The sequence below is a fragment of the Carettochelys insculpta genome, chromosome 1 (genome assembly GCF_033958435.1).
Source record: "Carettochelys insculpta isolate YL-2023 chromosome 1, ASM3395843v1, whole genome shotgun sequence".
Taxonomy (NCBI): domain Eukaryota; kingdom Metazoa; phylum Chordata; order Testudines; family Carettochelyidae; genus Carettochelys; species Carettochelys insculpta.
In genome coordinates this window covers 221,303,218-221,329,475 of record NC_134137.1, presented here as the reverse complement: position 1 = coordinate 221,329,475, position 26,258 = coordinate 221,303,218, and the positions used below count along the sequence as shown (strand labels likewise).

The 26,258-nt window shown below is 45.0% G+C and overlaps 1 protein-coding gene across 3 annotated transcripts; it reads right to left on the bottom strand.

The window, feature by feature from the left end:
* Positions 1 to 2,086: 2,086 nt before the first annotated feature.
* Positions 2,087 to 23,857, bottom strand: GTPBP8 (GTP binding protein 8). Of its 3 annotated transcripts, none has more exons than XM_075000009.1 (7): positions 23,012 to 23,857; positions 21,987 to 22,085; positions 19,022 to 19,152; positions 18,509 to 18,608; positions 17,934 to 18,052; positions 15,872 to 16,009; positions 2,087 to 15,731 (listed from the first exon to the last, which is right to left on the bottom strand). In XM_075000009.1, the coding sequence occupies exons 1-6, from the start codon at positions 23,336 to 23,338 to the stop codon at positions 15,928 to 15,930; spliced, it is 858 nt and encodes a 285-aa protein (XP_074856110.1). In that variant the 5' UTR covers positions 23,339 to 23,857; the 3' UTR covers positions 2,087 to 15,731; positions 15,872 to 15,927. The 3 variants fall into 3 exon arrangements, with proteins under 3 accessions (XP_074856110.1, XP_074856103.1, XP_074856116.1); XM_075000002.1 differs by having other exon boundaries at positions 2,087 to 12,165; XM_075000015.1 differs by having other exon boundaries at positions 2,087 to 12,108.
* Between the last annotated feature and the right edge of the window lie 2,401 nt (positions 23,858 to 26,258).

Sequence of the window (26,258 nt, the reverse complement as noted above, 5' to 3'; positions counted from 1 at the left end):
TCCGGTTTGGGCGCCGCCATCTTGTTGTACGGCACTAGGCCCGGCTGCGGCCCCGCCCCCTGCGCGCTGGCCCCGCCCCGCTCGCCCACGTGCGGAGCTCTCTCCGCGCCTGCTGCCGCGGCCGGCAGGGGTGTAAAGATTTGTGGGAGGTGCCCTGAGCCGCACCTTCCCCCCACCGGCCCAAGTCTCGAGCGGGTGGAGCAGGGGGGTGGTAGTGACCTGGGGCGTCTCTCTCGGGCAGTAGCTGTGCGGGGTTAGGCTTAGGCCGGCAGTCAGGAAACCGCTTTAGCAGTAGCGGGGGCTGCCGAGGTGTTTGGAATCATAGAGGAGCAGAAGGGAGGGCCTGGGGGAAGACCCGGCCCTGAGGGAAGACCCGGCCCTAAACTGTGCTCGAACAGGGCGCCCCGGCTGGAAATATTCCTGGCCGTAGGCACCATCAGCCCATAGACCAGCCAGGAGTTTGGGAGACAGACTGCCACGGGCCTTCTGTGCCCCACGCAGGAGTGGGAAGGACCCAGTGCCCTAGTGGCCTCTGGTGTGTTTGGTGTTGGGGTTAGGGAGCTGAGCCCCCTCACTGGGGAGTGCAGAGGGGAGGCATTTGGGTGTAGGAGAGGGATCCAGGCTAGGGCCAAGAGGTTTGGCATGTGGGAGAGTGCTCAGAGCAGGAGGTTGGGGTACAGGGTGTGGGAGGGATTTAGGGCATAGGAGGGAGCTTGGGGCTCGGGCAGGGGGTTGGGATGTGGAGCAGTTACCTGGGGCAGCTCTGCTTTGGTAGTGCACACCCTGGGGAGGGGACAGGTGGCTCTGTGAGTTGCTCTGCACCTTTCACCCCTCCCATTTCCCACTGGCTGCAGTTCCCAGCTAATGGAGCTGTGGGGATGAAGCCCGCAGATGTAGGTACACAGATGGAGCTGCCTGACCCTTGCAGCTCCAGTCCAGTGGGGGCAAAGGAGGAAAGAGACTGTGTAGAGCTGGGACCCCTGCCAAGCAGGGCCAGAATGCAGGGGCTTTTGGGGTTGCAGCCCTGGGCTAATGGGGCCCTGCAAAAAGAGCAGAACTTTCAGAGGCCTGGAGATCTTTTTATAGGGCCCCTGCAATCCGGGGCTGAATCCACTTTCTTAAACTGGTCCTGTCAGGGACAAAATCTTTTCTTTTCTGCCAGGCAACAGGGGAGTGAAGGTGGAATATGTCTTTAAAAATGGCTGTGTACAGATGGCCCCATTTAGAGCTTTTAAAATCTATTATGACTTTATTGGAGACAAGGACCAAGGGAGGTGTGTGGATTTGGGGGGTGTGAGAGCTTGATTTAGGGGAGGCATGGAAGAGTGGACAGGATGGGCCATGCTTCTTTCAGAGTCTGTAAAAGATGTAAACAAATTACACCAAAACTGAGCTCAGTCAAGATGTAATTCTCACCAGTCAAACTGAAGAAGAGTCCAAGACGGGGACCCTTTAATATGGGGGGACTTGTTTAGCACCATTTGTGCTGTACCCTGCTCCCTTCTTGTTTCTGGTTTGGCTTCAGATGCTGCATTGGCTGGGTGCTCCAATATCTGTTCTGTTTGAACCATAAGATCAGTATTTCCCATTTCTCTTTTGTGGGTTTATTGGCTGACAATCTTTTGTTTTGCAGCTTAAACAAGATGAAACGGAGCTCATCTTCCAGTGATATCAATGGCGGGTACTCCCTGTTACCCTTCAGAGCTCAGGACACAAGCAGAACTAATTTACATACTTGGTAAGCAGTGTATGTGCTGATGTAAGTGAGAGGAGGAGAGCTGTGGTTATTTCTTGTGGCTGTGGTGTGAAAAGATTTACTGTTATGACCAGAGTCAGATTATGACGTTCTTAGGCCCTAAATTATGTCAAGTGTAAGAGTCTCCATCCATAAACAACTTTCAGTGAAAGGATATTGAATATATGAACATACAAACTTTATGGTCTCAGGAAAACAGGAAATGATGTATAATATTTACACCATATATAAGGAAAATTATCCTTTTCCTATGAAAAAATGTTTGATTACTTTTGTTGGGAAATACAAAAATTACCTAGACTATATAAAAACATATTTGAAAATGTTTATTCAGATTTAAGTTTTGCAACAAAACAATGAATTGTTAGGCTTTTTCTTTTGCCATACTATAAAAATACAGTGAAACTTTCTGCAAATGACTGAGAGAAGACAATGCAAATTTGTCCTCCTCAGACCCACTTAACCTAATAAATCCTAAACAGGACCTTCAAACTCAGTCAGGTAAAACGTGGATAGTGTGACACAGAAAGTGGCATGCACACTAAAATACACCACTCTACATATGTACAGATCGAGAGAAAAAGAACACACTATGAGAAACAGCGGCAAAGGTATTATATGACTGAGTTCCAGACTGTAAATAAAGGTGGCAGTCTTTTGCCTTTTATCCACCAAGGGGGATGCTGTATCTGATGTCACTTCTAGGATGAGTCACACATGAGTATAAGTTTGGCATGATTGCTTCACAATACAGCAGTCTCTGACCTGACATTTGTCCCAGTTTTCTCAGCAGTGAGGTTATTATTTAAGTAAGTTAGGAAGGCACAGCCAGAATTGTGCCAGTAGTAGCTGGCCAACAAAACACTGCCTTAGGAGACTTACTCACAGAAATACTGATTTTATAAGTGCAATAATTTTTTTTTTCCCTCCTCAGCTTTGGCCCCTGCCTGTCAAGAATGAACAGTTAACGAAGGGCAAGTGTATTTGTGTAGTCAGCATAGTTCCTCCTAAACCGCATAGCTTCCCATTAAATCCCATGCAGGAGCTATAAAGCCCCACATAGGGGTACTGGCCTGCGGCATGGAGAGATGCCCCCTCCTCCTCCTCATCACGCCCATTGGTGTCTGATGCCTCTCTCACTATATCCTTCCATCTTTCTGGCTACATCTACACTAGCCAAAAACTTCGAAATGACCATGCATATTCAGTGCCTCATTAGCATGTGGGCGGCCAAGGCACTCTGAAATAGGAATAAGAGGACTTGGACGTAGCCGGGGTCCTTTTGAAAAGGAGCCCCGTCTGGATGAGCCGTGCCAATTTCGAAGTGCTGCAGCCGCCTGCATGCTAATGAGGTGCTGAATATGGCCATTTTGAAGTTTTTGGCTAGTGCAGACACGGCCTCCCTGTCCAGTGTGGAGTGGCTTAGTTTCTGTAGGCTAGTTTCACACCAATCTACTATATCATCTATTCACTGTCTGTGGGGTCTGCCTCTCCTATTCAAACCATCCATTATGCTGAATGCCAGGGTCTTGATTTTTTCATTCGTCATTCATTCTGTGAATATGCCCGAATAACTGTAATTTCCATTGTATAACCTTCTGCAGTAGGTTCTCTTTCGGCTGTATCTTCCTACATAATTCCTCGTTGGTGACCTTCTGCATCCATCCTATTTTCAGGATCTTTCTATAAAATCTCCTTGAATGCTAATATTCTTCTCTTCGAATCTTTCGTTATCCCCCCCTATCTCCCATATCTACAACATGTTGCTGAATACACATGTTCTCAAGACATGCAGCTTCATTCCTAAGCTAATAGCATTGCTTTTCCAGATCTTATTTGTCGCCTTCAAACTCGCTCTTGCTTTCGTTATTCTAGTCGCTATTTCCTTCACACAGTCAAGATCATGTTATGTTGTTCCCCAGATACGTACACTTCTCTACATTCTTTGGTTCAATCCTGTCGACACTGATCTTCCTTTCTATTTCATTATCTCCAAATACCATTGTTTTTGTTTTATCAATGTTCACAATCAGTCCGTACTGCTTCCCTTCCTTGTTTAGCACGTGCACCGTGTTCACTAGCTTCTCCTCATCTTCCTCCGTGATAACTATATCATCTGCGAACCTCAGGCTGTTCTCTTCTGTGCACAGATATCACTTCTACCTCTTCCTTGATCTTGTCCATTGCTCTCTCTAGCTGCGTGATGAAGATGCTCGGCGTTATGGGATTGCCTTGTCTCATACCTCTACATGGTCTAAACCATCTTTCTAACTCTCCGCATGTTCTCACCACTGCCTCTGCATTGTCAATGATATCCTTCAAAAGATGGATTATCACAGGAGAGATGATTAAATATGGCAGAGAAGGTATGATTCAGGAAATACATTGACTGTGTAATATAGCATGGAAAGAAGGGAAGGCACCTAAGGAATAGACAAAATCTTTGCTATTGACATTACACAAGAAAGGAAATGCATTGTAGTGCAAGAACTACAGAACGATTGCCCTAACAAGTCATCTAGGCAAAGCACTGATGATGACACTAATGGAGAGACTGAGATTGCAGATAGAAGAACATCTTATGGATGAGCAAGCAGGGTTCAGGAAAGATAGATGTACCACAGAGCAGATATTGGCATGAAGGTTGACAGTGGAGGAAGCTTGATGAAAGAACAAGAACATCTACGCTTGCTTTGTTGATTTTCAGAAGGCATTTGACTGTATAGCTCAGAAAGTGATTTGGGTGATATAGGAATTGTATGCAGTGGATAGCAGATGCCTCATCCCAAGTCATAGAATCCTAGAATGCTAGAACTGGAAGGGACCTCGAGGTCATCGAATCCAGTTCTCTGCCCTCTTGGCAGGACCAAAGACCATCTAGCTCATCCCTGATAGGTGTCTGTCTAACCTGCTCTTAAATATCTCCAGCGATGGAGATTCCACAACCTCCCTAGGTAACTTATTCCAGGGTTTAACCACTGTGACTGTTAGGAAGGTTTTCATAATGTCTAAACCTCCCTTGCTGCAGCTTAAGCCCACTGCTCCTTGTCCTAGCCTCAGAGGCAACGGAGAACAATTTTCTCCCTCCTTGTTAACCCTCTTTCAGGTACTTGAAAACTGCTATCACATCCTCTCTGTCTTCTCTTTTCTGAACTAAACAAGCCTGGTTCTTCCAGTCTTTCCTCATAGTTCCTGTTCTCTAGACCTTTAATCCTTCTTGTTGCTCTTCTCTGGACCTTCTCCAATTTCTCCACATCTTTCTTGACATGTGATACCCAGAACTGGACACAATACTCCAATTGAGGCTTAATGAGTGCTGAGTAGAGCAGAAGAATGACTTCCTGTGTCTTGCTCACAACACTCCTGTTAGTATCCAGAATCACGTTTGCTTTTTTGGCAACAGCATCACACTGTTGACTCATATTTAGCTTGTTGTCCACCTTGACCCCTAAGTCCCTTTCTGCAGTACTGCTTCCTTGACAGTTGCTTCCCATTCTGTATGTATGAAGCTGATAGTTTCTTCCTAAGTGGAGTACTTTGCATTTGTCCTTATTGAACTTCATCCTATTTACCTCAGACCGTTTCTCCAGTTTGTCCATAGCATTCTGAATTATGAGCTTATCCTTCAAAGCAGTTGCAACCCCTCCTAGCCTGACATTATCTGCAAACTTAGTAAGCATACTCGCTATGCCAATATCTAAATCGTTGATGAAGATATTGAATAGAACCTGTACCAAAACAGATCCCTGTGGAACCCCACTTGTTATGCCCTTCCAGCATGACTGCGAACCATTAATAAATACTCTCTGAGAACGGTTATCCAGTTATGCACCCACCTTGTTGTGGCCTCATCTAAGTTGTATTTTCTTAGTTTATTATTAAGAAGATCATGTGAAATGCCTTACTGAAGTCTTAGGTATACCACATCCACCGCCTCTCCCTTATCCACAAGACTGGTTATCCTGTCAAAAAAAAGCTATCACATTGGTCTGGCATGATTTGTTCTTTACAAATCCATGCTGTCTATTAACTATCACCTTATTTTTATCCAGACGTTTGCAGATGATTTCCTTAATTACTTGCTCCATTATCTTTCCTGGCACAGAAGTTAAAACTGACTGGTCTGTAGCTTTCTGGGTTGTTCTTTTTTCCCTTTTTGCAGATGGGCACTATGTTTACCCTTTTCCTCTTCTGGAATCTCTCCTGACTTGCAGGACTTTATAAAGATGATAGTGAAAGGCTCAGAAACCTCCTCTATCAGCTCCTTAAGCATTCTAGCATGCATTTCATCTGGCCCTGGTGACTTGAAGACATCCAATTTTTCTAAGTAATTTGTAACTTGTTCTTTATGTATTTTATTCTCTAAATTTACCCCCTTCCCACTAGCACGCATTATGTTAGGCATTTATGCATTGGCCTTCTTGGTGAAGACTGAAACAAAGAAGTCATTAAGCACCTCTGCCATTTCCAAGTTTACTGATATTGTTTCTCCCTCCTTACTGAGTAGTGGGCCTACCCTGTCCTTGGTCTTCCTCTTGCTTTTAATATGTTTACAGAATGGCTTTTTACCCTTTATGTCTGTAGCTAGTTTGAGCTCATTCTGTGCCTTGGCCTTTCTAATCTTGCCCCTGCATATATGCAGTTTGCTTGTATACATCTTTTGTAATTTCTTCTACTTTCCACTTTTTATATGACTCCTTTTTGATTTTGAGATCCTGCAAGATCTGGCTAAGCCTAGGTGGTCTTTTACTACACTTTCTAGCTTTCCTATGCAGCAGTATAGTTTGCTTTTGGGCCCTTAATAATGTTGCTTTGAAAAACTGCCAACTCTCCTCAGTTGTTTTTTCTCTTAATCTTGCTTCCCATGGAACCTTACGTACCAGCTCTCTGAGTTTACCAAAATTTGCTTTCCTGAAATCCACTGTATCTATTTTGCTGTTTTCCCTTTCTCTATTGCATGGAATCATGAATTCTATGATGTCATGGTCACTTTCTCCCAGGCTACCTTCCACTTCCAAATTCTCAGTGAGTTTCTTCCTGTTTGTTAAAATCATATCTAGAACTGCTTCTCCCCAATAGCTTTTTCTACCTTCTGAAATAAAACATTATCGTCCATGCAGTTCAAGAACTTCATGGATAGTCTGTGCCTTGCTGTGTTAGTTTCCCAACATATGTTTGGATAGTTGAAGTCCCCCGTCACCACCAAGTCCTGTGTTTTGGATAATTTTGTTAATTGTTTAGAGAAAGTCTCAGCCACCTTTTCTACCTATGAGCAGATGGGAATAAGGGGACTTCGAAGTAGCCCAGATGCTTTAGAAAAGGAGCCCCGTCTAGATGAGCCGCGCGGCTGCGAGCCGCGTCAATTTCGAAGTGCCGCGGCCGCCCGCATGCTAATGAGGCGCTGAATATGTATTTCAGCGCTTCATTAGTAAACTTCAAAATGGCCATTGGAATGGCCATTTTGAAGGTTTTGGCTAGTGTAGACGTAGCCTATGTGTCTGTCTTATGTAGGTGGACGCAGACCTCCCAGCCTTGAGGGGGTGGGTACAAGACTTCTTTGATTCACCTGTAGGGGGTGATTCCTTATCTCCTGTTATCTCCTGTTATCTCCCATATCCAGAACAGCGTAACGGTTTCCCAGCACCACAGTGGGAGGATTGGGAGCAAGAGTGGAACACTGCCCACTGCCGGAAGTGACCAGCTGCCAGTGTCCCCCTGAGCCACCTCCACTGATGGGGGCGGGGTGTCAGCGCTCTTTTGTGGTGGGACAGCCACCTTAACCTCCGCCGTCTCCATCTGAATGCTGTCCAGGAACTGCTTGTGGGGTCTAATACTCCTAAGCCTGGCTACCTCTTCCTTTAGCTCCACCACCTGCTTCCTGAGAGCTTCTATGAGAAGACGCCTTCCACATTGGATGGTCTCTGCAGCCTGGACTTCAGTAGGCGGGAATTGCAGGTCACAGTCCCTGCAAAAGCACACCAGGGTCTGGGTAGAGGCATCCCTGGTCAGGAGGTCTCTCTGACTATGGGCACAGGTGGAGGAGACAGAAGCAGTGCTGGCACGCGTGTTGTGGGTCTTCCTAACCATAATGGAACCCCTCTGTCAAACCCCGCTTAAGACTGACCTGTCTGCAGCCCCCTGCCCGCTTCCCTCCCCTGAGCACTCCGACTCTGGCTTTTAAAGCCTGCAAACCTCAGTCAGGCCTCCCCCTCATTAGTCACACAGGGGGAGGCTGATCAAAGGCTAATAAGAATTCAGATAGATGCAACTGGTGGTACCTCCTGTGAATTTCACTTTTATTTCCATGAACCAGCCTACACAACCACCACAGTGACTTAATGGAACACTGACAATTTAAAAATTAATAGAGTTATCATATTTGACCTTTCTAAAAAGAGGACACTCCTGAGAGGGAGTGTACGTGTATCAGTATCTACCAACTCACGTTGTCGTAATGAACTAGATATACTAAACACATTAATACAACATGAGTTGGTAGCTGTTAATATAGATACACTCCCTCACAGGGGTGGCCTTTTTTATATGGTAACCCTAAAAATTAAGGAATTAAAGTAATTTTATTACTAACCCCACATTTGAATTTTTCAGTGTGAAAGATAAAGGGATACTGCTTACTTGAAATCTAGTGCGTTGTCAGTTAAAATGAGTTTAAAAATAATAATGACACCTCCCATGCAATCAGTTCATTTGCCTGTTTTGGAGGTGGCTTACCTCTCATTTTTTTTATTTTGCTGGGTTTTTTCTTTACATTGTTGGTGTGTAAAAGATCCAGATAAAGTGAGAAAACTGATTTTGCTGGGGAAATGGTGAAATTGTGGGGATTTTTTTGATTGCACCATGGAAATAATCAAAGTAATCAATTTACAAAAAAGATCCTGAACCAATTAAAATAAACTAATAATAATCTCAGGTCTTGCAACAAAAGTAGTGAAGCTACTAGCAATAGCATAACTCTTTAAACGGTGTAACTTTGTTTTCTACAGAGAACAAGCGAAGCCAAATGTGTCTAAATTCACAGGTGGTGCTGAAGGTAAAACTAGCTTCTTTCTGACATGGTACTGTTACACAATGCCTCCTGACCTGTCTCAAGCAATGCTTCCTACATAAAACAGTGAATAATTACAACTATCTGCTTTAAAAGTGATTTGCCAAGGAGCAGCAGGCAAATGAAGACGTCTTTGGTTTGTCTGCTTGATGTATAAAGACGACGTGAGAGATATTGTTTCTTGGGGTTTTTTTTTTTTCCTCTAAAAGGGTGGGTTTTTTCCCCCCCCCCTTTTTTTTTGGCTGTTCTTTAGATTAGAGAAGTAGGCACATAATGAGAATCAGGTAAGTGCACATGAAGTTTACTGTCCTGTATAAGATCAGTGCACAGGTTCACTCTCTCTAATCCGGCACCCTCAGGATGTGACTGGTGCCAGAAAAGAGAATTTGCTGGACAATGGGAGGTCAATATTGTCTAGCACATTATCAACACTTCCACTGCTTACTGGGCACTCACCTGATTCTCATTATGTGCCTACTTCTGAAAAGAGCATGCACACTGCAAGAACACTTTGAAACTGAGCATTCACACGAGAGAGACCAGTTTCAAAATAAGAGCTATGCTGGGATGCTCCCCTAGAGACCAATTAAGTCTTAATTACCTCAGTTTAGTACACACTGAGTCAACTTCAAAATTGAAGAGGGAAGAGGGGTTGGAGGAGTTAATGGTTACGTTTTGGTGGAGTTACTATTTCAAGTTAAATGCCATTATTCCAGAATAACAAGCTTTGCAGTATGGACGCAAGGCTGTTTTTGCTGGAAAAAGGGGGATTTTCTGCAAGCACCTCCCCCCAATTCCCCCATGTAGACAAGCCCTGTGTCTGGTTCCTTTGTGCTGGTGAGGATTTTTGCATACCAGTGTCAGTAGGTAGTGGCCATGTTACCCATGCAGGTCTGGTTAACTCTGGGCCTGACATCAGGCCTAGAGAAATGCAAGTCGCAGCCTGCAGTGGGCAGGCAAGCTAGGGAATAAAAATATCCTGAAATGCTGCTTTTTAAAGTCATCAGAATAACCCAATCTTCGAAGCAGGTATTTGCCCTGAAGCATTTTAGATTTAAAAAGGGTGGCTGGCATAGGCTGGCATTTCATTCACAGTTGAAAATAGACCTTGTGTCCTAGTATGTCGTTGTTGCTGGTTTGCCACATGGCATTGTACGGCAAGGTGACAGTGTGCTTTTAAAAGGCTCTAAACACCCTGGAAAACATTAGTCATTTAATGAATGGAGGAGACACTTTGAAGAACAGGATGCATAAATAAGTGTGACCATCTTAACGAGCTATTGCAAGGAACATGGGCAGGCTTAGAGAATTCTAGGCCTTGTTACCAGTGTTCCTGCTGATTTTTTACATCCATGGGTGGATGTGTGTGCTGCTGCCAGAAGCTAGTGAGCAATCACATGTGGCAGTGGTGGCTCATGTCAATCACAGCATGGCAGGGGGTACTGCTGTGGGGCCCTGCCTGCTCCAGTCCCCATTGTGCAGGGTGGAGACCATGTTGCCCAAGAACCAGCTGGTGCCCAGGGTGCTGGCCCTCCTGCCCTTGGAGCAGGGCAGCTCCTCTCCCAGCTGCACTAGCCAGCAGCACTTGTCCCCAAGACAGACCTGGAGTGGGGCTCCTGCAGGTCAGTGCTACTAGGCAGGGCAGTGCTGGGGGTGGGGCTGTCAGGCAAGGCAAGGCTAGCACTTGGCCCTTCCTGCAGGCAGTGCAGGGGCTTGCCCTGCCCTACCTCACCCTATGCCCTACCTGGCAGCAGGTCAGAGGGGAGGGGGAAAGCCCTGCATGGGTATCTCCTCGACTACCTGTGGATATGCAGGGCTCCAGTTATAGCAGTGTCACTGAAAAGGAGTTGTATGAGTCAAAGTTAGTGTACAAAATTTCAGCCTCTCCCACTGCCCCCGACGAAAATTTTAGTCTCCCAGGGACGCTGCCACCACCTTAGCCCCTTTCTTTACGTGTATGAACATAAATTCATATTGCTTCCTGGTGTGAAAAAATGAACATGACATTAAATAGTTCTACAGTATTCCCCTTATCTTAGCATCTCTGTTGTGAGCGTTTATCTCCTAGCATCATTGACCTTTTGTTTTGGCCCCCATAGGTAGTTTATAGTTTTAAGTTCTATAGCACTTGAAGGTTTTGCAAGATGTTTCTAGGGGACTATAGACTTTATTTTTAACCACTTTCAACTTTTGCAAAAACAAAAGTCATGATGGCAGAGGGGAAAAAAAAAAAGCAATATAAACTTGCTGAGAAAAGGAGTCCAAAAGCTGGATGAGCTTCACCAGCAGAGTTCAAGGTACAAATTTACTTTTTTAACGTGAAAACAAACTGAGACCTTTGAATGAATAGAACTAAATTCTGTGGTGACTTGCTGCCTGTGTCATGCTGAATTTAGCCACCATAAAAACTCTACAGCTCACACCACAACTGCTTTTCGCCATAGGAAAGCCAGGGCTGGCCTTCAGAGTAGCAAGCAAGGCAGTTGCCCGGGGACCCTGAGAAGTTAAGCTGCCTAGGCTTCAGCCCTGGGTGGCATGACTTGTGTCCTGAGGCTTACGACCCTTTGGTGGGGCTTCAGGCTTTCGTCTTGGGGCCCCAGCCAGTCCAATGCCAGTCCAGTTTGATGGATGCCCCAAAACCTGATTGCAGCCCACCCCTGGGTCCTGGAGCCCTGGTTGAGAACCACTGATCTAGTGGGTCCTGGGGAGAAGTGTTTTTTCTTCATAATTCTTGCTAAGTCATTTTGAACCCCATTCAGACTGGGAGCTGAGTAGGAGGGCTGCCCATGGTAACAATGGCTACTCTTGCAAAGAGAGAAGGGACACCTTTAAATATGTACTTCTTTTATTAAAGGGTTTTAATAGTTTGGGTTATGTCTAGTAATATGTGGTCCTCTCCCATTCCACATGCTCTTGCCACACTGCCGTAGGTAAATCTTAACCCAGGAACACTTCCTTTGCCTCTTAAAACACGCTGGTGAGTTCCACTGCTACTTGTCAGCTCTTTAAACAGTTGCTTTTTGGTTATATTGATAATCTTGGGTGTGGGAAAGGTTGATAGGTACTAGTTGAAGTTAAGATAGTCCTGCTGCAGCCTTGGTCTGATCCTCTCACGGGCACATATGAAGAATTGTCCCTATTATTCCTCGGCTGGCATGGGGTCCACTCTCTTAGCAAGTTGTAGGACATGACGGGTAGGTAAACTTAGTCTGAGGAGCACACTGCCAATCAGAATTTGTTTATCCTTCCTTAGGAAGCTGCAGAAGAACAGCTGAACTGCAAAGCTCTAGAGGTGCATAAAAACCTCATTAAGACTGGAGTCAGTGAGGGTCTCAGTGATGCTCTAAATGAGAAGTGCAACACATTCAGATTTTAAAAAAAAAAACAACACAAAACAAAACAATTTTTTCCCTGAGGCAAGTCTGCTCTATTGCAGCGTAGAAGGGGGACCATATTCTGAAGGGTGGGTTGTGAATTTCTGTAGGTGTTGTTTAAGGTTTTCTTAACTGATTACATAACTAGCCCCTAGTCTTGCACATATACGATGGTACCCATATCAGTAACGCTCTCTCCTTCCAGAGCATTAACGTATGGAGTGTTAATTCACACCTACACAGCACGGTGTGCTTAAATTTTACTGTAATTTTCAATGGCAAATTAGCTCAATCCTCAAAGACAAGGGTAAGCAAAGAGCCTGCTAAACTCATTGAAAGGGGGAGGAGAGCCCATTTCCAGCCAGTCTCCTGGTAAAGTGGCCCTTTGTGATGCTTCCACTGTATTAACCTCTTGCCAAAAAGTCTGGAGACTGCAAAGGTACAGGCACCGTACCCTGCCAACCTCAACTAAAACAGCTGTCACCACCCTGCTTAAATGTAGGATGAAATAGCAGTAACAACGGTAGTTCTTCCTGGGCTATGTAGAAGGAGGAGAAACTTTAGGGCGCCACATACATATTAGTGTCCAGTACTGCTGATGTGAGTGTTGTAGTTAGTTCAGACCTTGTGTTTGAAGAACCACATTCTGGAAAGGTGACTTAACAGCATCTTCTGTAGCATTTAAAGGCCTGTTAACCAAGCTACCTAGGTTGGGATGTGATTTATGGTACAGTAGCAGTTAGAGGTCCCAACCTGTTGTAGTAAGTGCTGTACAGAGATTGTCCTTGACTCAAAAAGTTTGTTGTAAGTAGACAACATGCACTGTGGGAGGGAAACAATGGGGGTGAGGTGGTATTCACTCAAGGTTTCTTGAGAGGGGAGTGACAGAAGCAAGAGTAAAACTCTGGGCTTTTGATTCCTAATGTGTTGCTCTGTCTTTAGAACATGCTGCCTCCCATTAAAGGTGCCAGTACCCTTATGAAGAGAAGAGTTTTAATCAAGAGGGCTCACAGCCATAGAGTGTGTGTAGCTTGCTCTGTAAATTAGTGATAAAGAATTAGAACATCAAAACCTCTTCTCAAATGCAATTAACACTTGGGGGTGGCAAGGGAAGTGAAACGAATGCTTAATCTATTAAAGACAAGCTCAGTGAGGTAATATTTACTGGAACAACTTCCACTGGTGAAAGAGACAAGATTATGAGATAGTTTAGATAGTACTTGGTCCTGCTGCTGGGGCAGGACTCGATGGCCTCTCAAGGTCCCTTCCAGTCCTAGTGTTCTATGATTCACTGGGCTCCTTCACCTCGAGAGAAGCTAACAGGTTAGGACAAAAATCCAAGTGCAAGATTTAGTATGGAAACATGCAATCCAAAATACACATTTAAGAGGAGGGAGAAATGCGGAAACACTTAGGTGTGACACTTCTCTGCCCTAGTCTGTCATTAGTTAAGAATGAAATCCTGCCTCATTTACCTTCAATGAAGCAGGGATTTCCCACTTTATACCATGAAATAGCAAACAAACATTTAGATCTGTTAATAAGAGGCATATCACAGAGCAGAGAGCTACCAGTCACTCTGCAGACACATAAGAGAGATCTAAAGGTTCCTAAGAATCAGGAAGTTAACCATGTTCCTTCAGTGTTCTGGCCATGCTAACCTCCATCATGAGCAGGGTTAGCTTTTTATCATCAGCCTGTGAGTTAAGATTATGTAACAGGCAACACAGGTATGTCTTTCCAGTCTCAAGAACTCCTGGGAATCAGATTTATGCCCTAGGAATTTATGAAGTTTAGTGGCATGCCCTTGTAAAATACAGCTGTGCCTGACCTAGTTTATTTTACTATCTAGGCAGTGGAACTGAGTTAGAAGAATCCAATTTTAACTTTTAAATGACATCCTGATACCACTGGTGTGGGTGGTAATAAAAGATGCGCATGGTGCTGACACAGAAGCCAGGTGGTGTTGGATTAAAATTGGAAATCTCACCTCCTAACATTCTCTTCCTAGAAATATCTGGCTGAGTATAATGCAAATGCCGATATAGTGTTTGAAGATCTCTTGGAGAACCTGAAACAAATCCTAGCCAAATATAAAAATAAAGCTGATGCTCTATAAACCTCCACCTATGTATTTTTTTTTAAATGTACCACAACTAAGGTGGTCCAGTCCTGCATTCCTTCCATTATGAACGCCCAGTGGTAGTTATGAATGTGTAAATATTTCAGCATGTGGGCCATAGCATGCTGTCTGAGAGCTGTTACTCCCAAGCATATGTATCCAATTCTTACATATGCAAACTGTATTTTTAAAAATGAGCATCAATCTCTCTTAACGGTGTTTAAATAAAGATTTCTGCTAGCAGTTAGCGTACTGTAATTTGATTTGCAGCATGTGCCTCACTCTCCATGGAAGTTCACAGCATTATGTCAATCATCATTAAAGAACTCTTGCTTTTTTCCCCTGAGAGCACCCAAAAACAATGTAAAAAGAAGTGTTTTCCCCCTCCCTGCCACCCTTAAAAACTCAGGCCTCCAAGGCAACAGATACTATGTAAGTACTAATTCTTCCAGCAGTTTGCCAATTCATTAACTGCTGTCAAAGCAGTATTCTTCCTCTCACCCTTAGAGCCATAGCCTCTCTTAGTATTTCATCTGCTTTTCTCCTGAGAACTGATAGGGTGGTGGAGACCCCTCATGATTTATCAAGAGTGATGCCTGATTACCCTATGGTAATTTCCTTTTGAGATAGGAAGTGATGAAGTTACCTCCTTACAGAGGTACCACGCAACTCCATACAGCCTGTATACCAGACTTTTTTTATATCAACCTCAACTTCCTAATTGGAGGTGGAAAAGATGTATCCTTTAAGAAGCTCTACAGCAATACAGCCAGAAAGACGTTCATTCTTTCTTGGTGGCAAGGCCAGTCTTAGAACTGAAAACATTTGTTGACAGGTTCAAGCTCCATATGATTGATTTAATACAGATAATATGTAAAAAGTCACATCTGATCAGTGGATTTGTACTTAATGCATTTAAGATATTGCTATAACCAAAGCCACACACACTTTTGTTTCTCTCTTGCTAGTGTTCTAGCATCTATTAAAACCCTGTTTGTAGTTATGGCTTTCTTTATAACAAAGAAGGAGAAACAAGCAGAAGTTTGTTAAAACATAGCCTTTAGGAATTTTTACTTTGTGAATTTAAAACAACACCAATAAACGAATCTGAAAAATTAAGTAACATTCTTATAGAGTTTGAACCTCTCTCACCTGGCACCCTCAGGATCTGACCAGTCCCAGACAAGAGAATTTGCCAGACCCTGGGATGTCAATATTTTCTAACACTTCTACTGCGCACTGGGCAGTGTCTTAGAAGAAATTTAGGGGTAAATTACAGCTAACAAACAGTACAGAACACTGAGAGCCAGGACTGGTGGCTGTAAACAAACGAACGGGCCCATGAGGAACTTGGCTGCACTCATGATAAGGGGTTATTCGGCTAAATAAAATCAAGCTGGATTGTGCAGTTTGCTGGAAGAGAGAGTTCTGGATTAGAGAGATTCAATCATGTAAATTTCCTAATCTTGCCAATGAAAATTACAAATCCCCAAATAATTTCTATTTTATATTTAGAAAACAAAAAGCAATATCCAGAGCAAGGTGTTTGGTACCTGTTCTGCTGGATGAATAGAATAAATCCAAAGTTGTGAATTGGGAGAGGTGTGTGTCAGGAATTCTTCAGGGGAAGGTTGCCTGTAACATGGGCTATAAAACACCTCAGTAGATGGATGCCAGAATACTCTATGGAACTGTGGAAACAAATATTTTAGATGTTCAGGTCCTTGCTTCCTTCAAATGCAGATTCCTAATTTTGTTCAGATGCCACCCTCACTTGGTAATTTCAAAGTCAGCCAGTAGTTGATAAAACATAAATTTAGTTTCATAGCAATCAGGAAAATTATAGTTCCTGCATCGCCTGTAATTCTACTCACTGCACAATCAGAGTAGAATCAAAAAGCAAACATTACATCGCATTCTCTTAATTTAGTTTTATGTGTCAAAAGACAGATTTATCTTTCTGGTGCAAAAAACACAGCTTCACAAGAGTCTGAAATCACAGCTCAGAGAGGCCCCGAACATTTTCTGTCAATGAAATTTGGTGTTCATTCTTCCATTTAGTTAACATTGCAATAATAATAACCTCACTCTCAGCTGAGGTTTTGAGTGCAGCAAACCTTAAAAGTTTAACAGCTTCACAGGACAATCAAAATAAGGTAATGATTAAGATTTTTACCAGTGCTCTCTGTGGAGAATGTTATTTTTAAGAAACAAGGGAAAAATGTTACATAGGATTTCCCTCTACACACATCATTCGGTTTTAAATTTCATGGATTAAATGCTGGCTTATTGACTTTGCTAGCCTGGAATTTCATTTAGTTTTTACATAAAGGAGCTACATTTGAACTTTCACGAGGCGTACAGTCCTCAGCAATGGAAGCTTGGCTGTGGCTCCTTATAATGGGACTTTCCCATGAGAGTTACAAATGGGTGTACTCTTTTACAAGTTCTTATCTTACAAAATCCAATGCTACTCTCTTCAGTACCCTTCCCAAATCAACAGCTGCTCTCTGCTCAGTATATTAAAAAAATCCTAAGCCCATATACTATGAAATAAATAAGGGCACAATGACGCTTGGAGAGGAGATCTGATACTAAAAGTACATACAGGCCTGGGTAGTCACAACAGCACCAGTGGCTGTAGAAAATTACACCAGTCTGATCTTTTGTAGCCCTTTGCACCCATAAGTGACTTCACAAGCAGCATGGACATCTGGTTCTATCTCAAGCTCCGCTACAGGTTTGTGTATGACCCTGGCCAAGTCATACACAGTCTAGCAGTCTACATAAGCTTTGTGGTTCTGGGACTTAATACTCGCTGAACATCGACCTTGGTTTGTTTACACAAAAATGTTTTAAATTCCCACACTCCCAGCACCCCAGAAGCTGAAAGTGCAGCTGCGTTCTCTCTGACACATCCATCAAGTCATCCAAGAATCTATAGCCAAATTCCATTATGTTACGTTTGTGGCATGGTACAGCTATATACCAAGAGCAGATCTGAATCTGAAATCAGAAACTGGTTACCTGTTTTGTTAATGCTGGACCCAAAACAGAACCCAGCTCCCTCTCCTAGAGTTGCCTAGACTCAGCAGGGCTAAGAGGATAAGAATACTGAAGTTAAACTTACACTCAGGCAGCAGAACAGTTACATAAGGTGCCAGTTTTACCTTGATCTTTTTAAGGTTGGAACTGCACCTTAGCCTCTCTGCCCGTTTCCCCATCTGCAGAAGGGGTATTCTGTGTGCAGTCTTAAGGCAAAACAGCATTAATAGGTACTGGGTAGTATAATTGCAAGTACTATCATTTTTATGCCTAAGAAAGCCAAAATCATTATAAACCTGGTGCCAAGAAATTGCCCAAGAGACTAAGATGAGTTTGGTGGTCTCAGGCAGGCATTCATGCCACGGAGCCCACCATCATATACTTTGCATCTGCTATCAGACTCCTGTGAATGATCAAAGGAGGAATGGGCCTTGCAAGCTGACCTCTCCTCTCCAAAGGAATTCTCCCTCAGGTAAGGTGGGGGGCGGGGTCAGAGCATGTCCTACCTTTCAGTGAGTTCGGTTTTTCTCGGGTGCTTAAAAATAAGACACCATGAGAGGTGAATGTTACCTGACTGGGAAGAGTTGAGGAAAGCACCCGGGCATTTGTTTCTTTGCGAAGTCTTGGATCTCCAGTACGTTTTTAACCAGCAGTCCCTTGGGAGCTTTGTCGATTTTGGTTAACACAAGCTGCACAAGTCCATGGAGAGAAGATTTAGGGAGAGAAAAGAACAATGGTTTACTGTAAACCTGGAAATATTGGCCAAGAGGTATCACCCTCCCACCGCTGTCAGACTGCTTCATGGCCTACCTAACGGGGCTACAAGTACATGAATGCTGGGCACCTAGCCTACTCAAACCAGGCTTCTTTCAGGGATGTCAAACTGAACACCAAAAATAAGGTCAATTTTGAAAATTCAAACCTTAATCAACAAGCATACTCAGACTGTCAGGCCTCCCGATACGTTATGACTTTTTAAAAAAAAGGAATGATTTTCTTTCCTATGCAGATTACCTTTAACCCACTACTTGAGCTCTACTGTTGAGGTTAATCTAGCTGAAGGTACGTGTTTATAAAATGCCCCTGAGGCTGAACAGTTTAAATATTTGCTTTGGGTTGTATTTTAAAGAGACTATATAACTTACAACATAAGGGATCCCAAATTCCTCCAACATTTCTATGGCGATGTGGTCTGCTTTCTGAAATCCTACCAAGCTGTCCACTAATAAGAATGTCCTCTTCAAGCTAACAAAGATACAGAGAGTAACACAAGCGAGGGGCAATGGAACAACAGTTGTTTCTGCATTAGTTAGCAAAAGAATTGGCAAGCTAGCTCATACACTCTGGAAAAAGAGAATTAGCCTCACCTAGTTCATCCTGAGAGGAGTCAATACAGGAGAGCATGTAAAGGAAATAGTTTCCAGTGCTTTGATCCAGCCAAGCTTCAAAACTTGACTTAAACAATGGTAATGCTACCAATTCACTCTGGAAGCTATACCAAGCTGTAATACATTCCACCCCAGCCTTGGCAATAATGCCTCTATATCTCCACTCAACTCTTTCACCTTTTCATAATCTATGCAAACATCCACATCCCACTGTCCTGATGCACTGTGGGATGATAGGTAAAATGTGACAGCATGCAATAGCTCTCTTACTTCTGACGCCCTTGTAAATAGGGCTCCACCATGTCAGCAAAGTCTTCGGGGGCTCTGTAGCCATAGCCGGGCATATCCACCAGTGTAAAGTATTTCCCCACTTTGAAGAAGTTCATTTTCTTTGTATGGCCCTGGAGAGAGAAAGATGGGACTTTATTAAATATTCCTAAATGATTATGCATTGATTTAAAAGGTATTTTATGCCCAACATTAGATAGATGAGCTGAATATGGACAAGAATCAAGAAAACCAATGGGCTTAGAAGACTGGAAAGTGTTTTAGATTCATTAGTGCTTTAAGTACTCAAGGTAACTGACAAGCTGACTGAGTGAAGGAAGCACTTCATGATTTGGCAAAAACATGATAACATCAATTGATATGTAAGCTTAAGTTAGTCTAAGTGTAACGACACACATCTAAGTAGCTGAGGGAGGCAGATGCCATATGAGCCTATGGAGATGAGTCCAGTAGGCTCATGATGTACTGGATTTATATATTTTTTAAAATTACAGCCCTAAAGCAGAACACTGGAACTTACCTACCATTTAGCCATGGTATCAGAGAGTTTTAGGAAGCATTTTACAGCAGATACTCTCAGCCAAGGATGTGCGTACTCCTGGGGTACCCACTAGTCTTCCAGGGGATATTTCAACTCATCTAGATGTTTCCCAAGTTTTACAACAGGCTACATAAAAAGTCACTACAAACTAAGATTTCATATCAAAACAAAAATAGTATATAGACTAGCACGGCTCCCTGTCTGTTACTAAGATTTTATATAGTGACTTGCTTATACTATTCTGTATACTATACACTGAAATGTAAGTGCAATATTTAGTTATAAAATAAATGAATTGGAATACATATGGTAACAAAATGAGAAAGTCAGCGATTTTCCAATAACAAGATGCTGTGCCATTCATGTTTTTGTGTCTGGTTTTGTAAGCAGGCAGTTTAAGTGAAGTGAAATTTGGGGTATGCAAGCCAAATCAGACACCCAAAAGGGGTACAGTAGCCTGGGAAGATTGAAAAACCACTGCTCTATAGATTCTGCTCTTCACACATAGCCAGAGACTCTAATCTGCTTAAGGGAGGTCCTCAGTTTGGGGACGAGGGATGGGGATGGAATTCTCTCCCCACCTGGAAGCAGGATACAGGGTGCCACTACTGCAACTTCTGTGCTGTTCCTGCATCAGTAACACGTTAAAAAGCCTGTGTTATGAATGTTTAAGTCAATAGACCTCCAGAGTTGTAGCATCAGTAGCCATGACTCCAAGTCTTTCCTCTTTGGTCCGCAGGGTGTGAAGACCCCTTCACAATGCCCCTGTGCTGTACCCCTCTCCTTGTGGAGCAACTAAGACAGTCCCCCCTGCTTTAAAGACCTTCCACAGTCATTACTTGAGTAGGAGGATTTAGCTCAAAATGCCAAACTACTCTCAAAAAGTGACTGTAGCTTTGGAAGGCTGTGTGTGTTTTTGTCTCAGTGACTGCACATCAGACAACAGCAACTAAAATTATTAAAGGTCTAGACTGAAAACATGACCTACAAGAGAGGATTAAACGAATGGGGTTTGTTTAGTTTGGAAAGAGAAGGCTGGGATGGGACATGATAGCAGCTTTTAAGTACCTAAAAGGGTGTTACCAGGAGGAGGGAGAAAAATTGTTCTCCTTTACCTCTGAGGATAGGACAAGGAGCAATGGGCTTAAACTGCAGCAAGGGAGGTGTAGGTTGGACATTACGTAAAACTTCCTAACTGTCAGGGTGGTTAAGTAAGGGAAAAAATTGCCTATCACAGAATCACAGAGCTGGAAGGGACCTCAAGAGGTCATTGAGTCCAGCCCCGTGCCCCAAGCAGGATCAACCCCAACTAAGTCATCCCAGCCATGACGATGTCAAGCCGGGACATAAAAACCTCTAGGGATGGAGATTCCACCACCTCTCTAGGCAACGCATTCCAGTGCTTTACCACCCTCCTGGTAAAGTAGTTTTTCGTAGTATCCAACCTCCTAATGCACTCCAATGTGACATTAGCCTTCTTGGCTACAAGGGCACACTGCTCATATCCAGCCTTTCATCCACTATAATCCCTAGGTCCCTTTCTGCTGTACTGCTGCTTAGCTAGCCAGTCCCCAGCTTATAACAATGCTTGGGCTTCTTCTCAACACTTCTTCTTGTTGAACCGCATCAGACTTCTCTTGACCCAATCCTTCAATTTATCCAGGTCACTCTGAATCCTCTCTCTACCCTCCAACGTATCTACCTCTCCCCCAGCTTAGTGTCATCGGCAAACTTGCTGAGGGTGTAATCCAGTCCTTCATCTAGGTCATTAATAAAGATGGTGAACGACACCAGGCCCAGAACCGAGGCTTGGGGCACTCCACTTGAAACCAACCGCCATCCAGATACTGAGCCATTGACCACTACCCATTGGGCCTGACCAACAAGCCAGCTTTCTATCCATCTTATAGTCCAAGTATCTAATCCATACTTCCTATGGAGGTTGTAGAATCTCCATCATTGGAGATATTTAAGAACAGGTTGGATAAACATCTACCACGGATAGTACCAGAGAGGTCGCCGTGTTAGTCTGTATTGTTTTGTTGATCTACCAGGGATGACATAGATGGTACTTGGTCCTACCCTGAAGGCACGGGACTGGACTTGATGACCGCTTGAGTCATCAGTTCTAGTATTCTTTGAGTCTACGATCAAATGTGCTCAGCTTATGGGTAAAAAAATTCATTTTTTTCCCTACTCACTGCAAGCTCATCCTGGTCCTGAGAGTCATGCTGGATTCTTTTCACTTTAAACCTTATAATTTCTGTTGAAGATGCACAAGTCAGAACAAAATCCAGTTTACATTCCCAAACCTTTGTATTACCCAGGCTAAGCCCTCTTTCTCCCATCTCCCCATCTGGCAGGCTCTTCCCATGAAGGTGGAAGGAATTCCAAAACCTCACTTACTGGAGTTTTTGACACTCTGACTTCGACATTGGGAGCCAATGAAAATAGGGCCTTTATTAAGGAGGATTTCCCAACATTGCTTCTGCCCACAAAGCACACCTAGAGAAAGACAGGAAAAAGGATATACCATTGTTAGTTCTCCACCCCAGTTGTACAACAGGAGTGGGTCACTTGTGCAAACTCCCAGTTAGGTCTTGTGGTCTTACCGACTTATGATGAGGAAAAAAAGTGGTCCAGTGAGCAAGGCTAAGCTAAGAAAGAGCTAAATTCAAGACCCTGCCACAGACTTCTTGAGTGAAGCAAAGGAAGTCATGTAGCTTTCCAATTCCCCATCTGTGAAATGGGAATATCATCATTTCCCTACCTCATTGGAGTGTATGTATAGATGGTGAGGTGCTCAGATACCATGGTAATGCATGCCAACGTAAACAACGAAGGCAGTCTTGCCTTCAGGGAATGTCTTGGTGTTAGTTCATACCCTCCCTATAAAAATGCCTGCAGGAAGAGTGAAGTTGGGCACAAAATTTTGTTTCCCTGACAATATGCAATTGTCTTTTCTTAACTGTGGGGATACATTGTTCCCATCATAGGAGTTTTGCCCTTCTGCTCTGTTACAGTTCCAAGATCTGTAAAATCTTGGGACATCTGCAAAAAGCTCAGGCATTAGTCAATTTACTAAACCCCACATCCTTCAGCAGCAGTGCTTCCATCAGCTCACCTGCCCAGTGCAGACAAAACATGCACCAGTTGGTCTGACAAAATCGACAGCACAGGGCAGATTTCTCTTCACAAGATCATGCTGACAGGCCTCAGGGTTCACAGGAGACTGAGGATGCTGGGAGATGCTCTTTTGACTCCACCCAGCCAAGCCAACTGTCAATACTACTGCACCCAAACACATTAATTCAGGCACGAGTAGATGGGAACAATGCTAAACTCCCAGCTCTCTCCACCCAGCATGTGTCTGGATCATAGGAACAAGGGTACCCCATTCCCCTCCACAGCATCCCTGGAAAGGAGCTCACCTCAGGCTGGGACAGCTGTGGGGTGTGATCCATGCGAACCGCAGAACTGAAATAATCAATCACATGTTTACCCCAGGGTTTGAAGACCACTTCTGCCCTGTGGATGTCCTCCAAGCTAGGATTGAAAGTCCGGAAGCTGGACGTGTTCACACCTGGGGCTAGATATTTTTCTAGCCCCTGCAGAGGGAAAACTACACCAGTGAGCTTTTTGTCCTCCAGCTGCAGCACTTCTGAAAAAGATGCATTTTTGGTAGCACTCCTCCACGTTGTGCTGTGGCTCTGGAGCAGGTAGTTTACCCCAGCGAACCTCCTCACCCGTGGGAACATCTCTGGCCAGATGCCCCAGAGCTCGTCAGCCTGCGATGGTTTGAAGAACTCTCAAGGAGACAGCCCGAGGTTGGCCAAAGCCCTCCTCGCTCCGTTGCCAGGCGTGTCCCACCCTCCAGGCCCTGCGTGGCGGGGATTTAAATGAGGGCTATTGTAGGTGTGCTGCAGTAACACCCCGGGAAACCACTGGCGCCCCAGCAGATGGGCCCCTACAGAGATCCCAAGCCAGGTGTCAGGCGGGCCACACCAGCGGGGCCGGCCAGCCAGGGAGCGGAGCTAAGCAAGGAAGCGGAGGTCGGGTCCTCGGCGGAAGCTCGCCGCCCGCCTTGCAGCGAGGCACGTGGCGGGGCCGGGGGCGCTCTGCAGGGGAGCCAGGCGCGGGGAGGGTGGAAGGGCGCCGGGGGCGGGGAGGCTGCAGGGGCTTCCCCGCAGTGCTGGCTCAGGCGACGGCAGCGCAGCGCAGAGCCGAGCAGGGCAAAGGGCTGCCCGAGGGTGGCGGCGGCTCCTTCCCTCCTTGGCCCTTCCCCCGGCTGGGTGATCACTTCCCGTGGCAGGAGCTGGAGGCGGGGCCGGTCTCGCTACCGGGATCCTCCCCCAGCCGGCTCCGCCTCCTCGCCGCCCGGCCTGGGAGCTGCGGGGCCGGGGTCTCTCCTCGGGGCCCCGCCCTGGCCCCTGCGGGATTCGGGCTGGGCGCTGGCCGTGCCCCGGCCGGTGACGAGCTCTCGGTGGCTGAAGCGGGGGAGGGCGAGGGGCAGCCCGGGATCTTGTTTGAAACGGTGTCGCTTCCTCCGTAGCGCACCCCCGGGCCAGGCGGGCGCAAAAGGGCCCCTGGTAAGGACTTTCGGGCAGAGGCGGCTCACCCCGCCCGCCCCACCGGCAGGGGAGCTCGGGCTGGACGGGCCTCGCCCTGCTGAAGAGGAAGAAGGAAAACGCGCCCCTTTGTCCCCTGAGCGGTTCGTCTGGCAGCGGCCTCTGCCCCTGGCATGCCGCAAGCGGGGCTGGGCTCAGCCGCCCAGGGCTGCGCTGGGCAGAGAATCGGTTTGCCCTTGGAGCGCAGCCACAGGGCTGAGCAGCTCCAGAGAGCCCTAGGCTGGCCCTGAAAAGACCTATAATGACCTTCAAACAAGTTAAAATAGACATGGGGTATGGGTGAGAATTTTAAATTAAGGGGGGAAGGGGTAGTTCAGTGGTTTGAGCATTGGCCTGCTAAACCCAAGGTTGTGAGCTCAGCCCTTGAGGAGGCCATTTAGGGATTGAGGCAAATAGATGTCAGGGATAGTGCTTGGCCCTGCCAAGAGAGCAGGAGACTGGACTAGATGACCTCCTAAAGTCTCTTCCAGCTCTAGGAGGTGTGTGTATGTGCAGTTACCTAGTCCCAGGTTAGGCACTATTCAGGACAGAAACAAACAAGGCAAGCTTCCGTGCACCCCAGAAGGGGGTAAGAAGGCAGACCAGGAAGAAGGTAGCAGGGAAGGATGAACCTTGGCTTTGGCTGCCTTTGCATTTCAGGCTTGTGATACTCAATTCAAAAATAGATAGCAAAGATTACTCTGGAACAGCTTTCCCCTTCTCAGTGTCACGGCTGATACTTCCACTGTGGATACAAGGGTTTGTGTTTCTTTTGTTCAGGAGTCTTTATTATACCCTATTGGGAGTTAACACAGCTGTCATCACTATAAAGGTTCAGCTAGCCAATCAGACCATGGTTTGGGACAGGCATCAGTCCTCCCAGCCCCAGACTTTCACTGATAAGGCTAAGGCTGATCCTGCAGCTTATTCATTTCAAGTCAGTGAAGGAGAAACCAGCTGGAGATAGGCCTACACAGATGTATTTGTGCCAGAGGGCAACCCCCAGTGTAAGTTCATTGCCCCAGTGCAAAAATGGGATTTGCATCAACAGCTTCGTCTGATTTCATATTAAAAACTTCAGTGAAGACTCATGCATCTGACAAAGTGGGTCTTTGCCCATGAAAGCCAATGTTCTAAAATATCTGTTAGTCTATAAGGTGCCACAGAACTTGTTGTTTTTGAAGATACAGACTACCTCTCTGATACCAGTGCAGATGTACAGTTAACTACCCAGTAATAAAGGAAACTAGAACTACTGGTGCTGATCACTAGATGGCAGTAAAGGAGCAGGCAGAGTGGTTTTTAAGAAACTATAAATTACAGAAAAAAAACCCCTCTGCTTAAAGAACGTTACGTTTGCAAAGTTAACCACTCACACATAAAGAGATACCAGATTCACATTGCTTGTGCAACTTTATGTAGCATGTGCGCATGTGCATTATGATACAAGCTTTAATTATAACTATTTTGTCTAACTTGGGGCCTACTACTGGCTGACACCTATCACCACAGTAGCTGAGCACCACGCATGTACACTCATTCGGAGTGGCAAAGCACCTAGCTGACTTCCTAAATTCTCTGGTGCTTCTTCCTGTTTGGATCAAACCTCTGCTGAAAGCTTGGTTTTGTTTTTGAAGGCTATCTGGTTTATTTGGTTAAGTTCCTTGGCTAGAGGAGGGGGAGATTGGTAGAGGCTTGGGAAGAGACTTATATGGTCACGTAGTATGTGATTCATAAGGCCCCTGCACAGAACGGATAGTGATAGCGATCACTTAATGAGCACACGTTCAACATTTGTTTTCTTCCCTGTTGTTCAATGTGTAGCCCTAAGCACTGGTCAAACCCTGCTCAGAAGAAGGACTTATTAATTTCCTCCTACGGTATCTGAAAGCTTCAAAAACATGACTTCCCAAAGTGCTGTGGGGCTGTTATTCCCATTTTGTGGAGGGGGAACTGAGGCACAGGGCAAGCAAGGTCCAAAGTGTCTCCACATTTTAGGATCAGCTTTTTCAGAATATTTACCATTATATATACAGCTCTGCTTCCACTGACTACAGTTGCAGCTAAGGTG

Coding starts and splice junctions, on each gene's coding strand:
- GTPBP8 (XM_075000009.1), bottom strand. CDS start 23,338: ATGTTCCCACGGGTGAGGAGGTTCGCTGGGGTAAACTACCTGCTCCAG. Junction 18,609..19,021: donor TATTTACAAGGGCGTCAGAA/GTAAGAGAGCTA, acceptor TATCTTTGTTAG/CTTGAAGAGGACATTCTTAT. Junction 16,010..17,933: donor CCTCAACTCTTCCCAGTCAG/GTAACATTCACC, acceptor TTGTTTCCACAG/TTCCATAGAGTATTCTGGCA.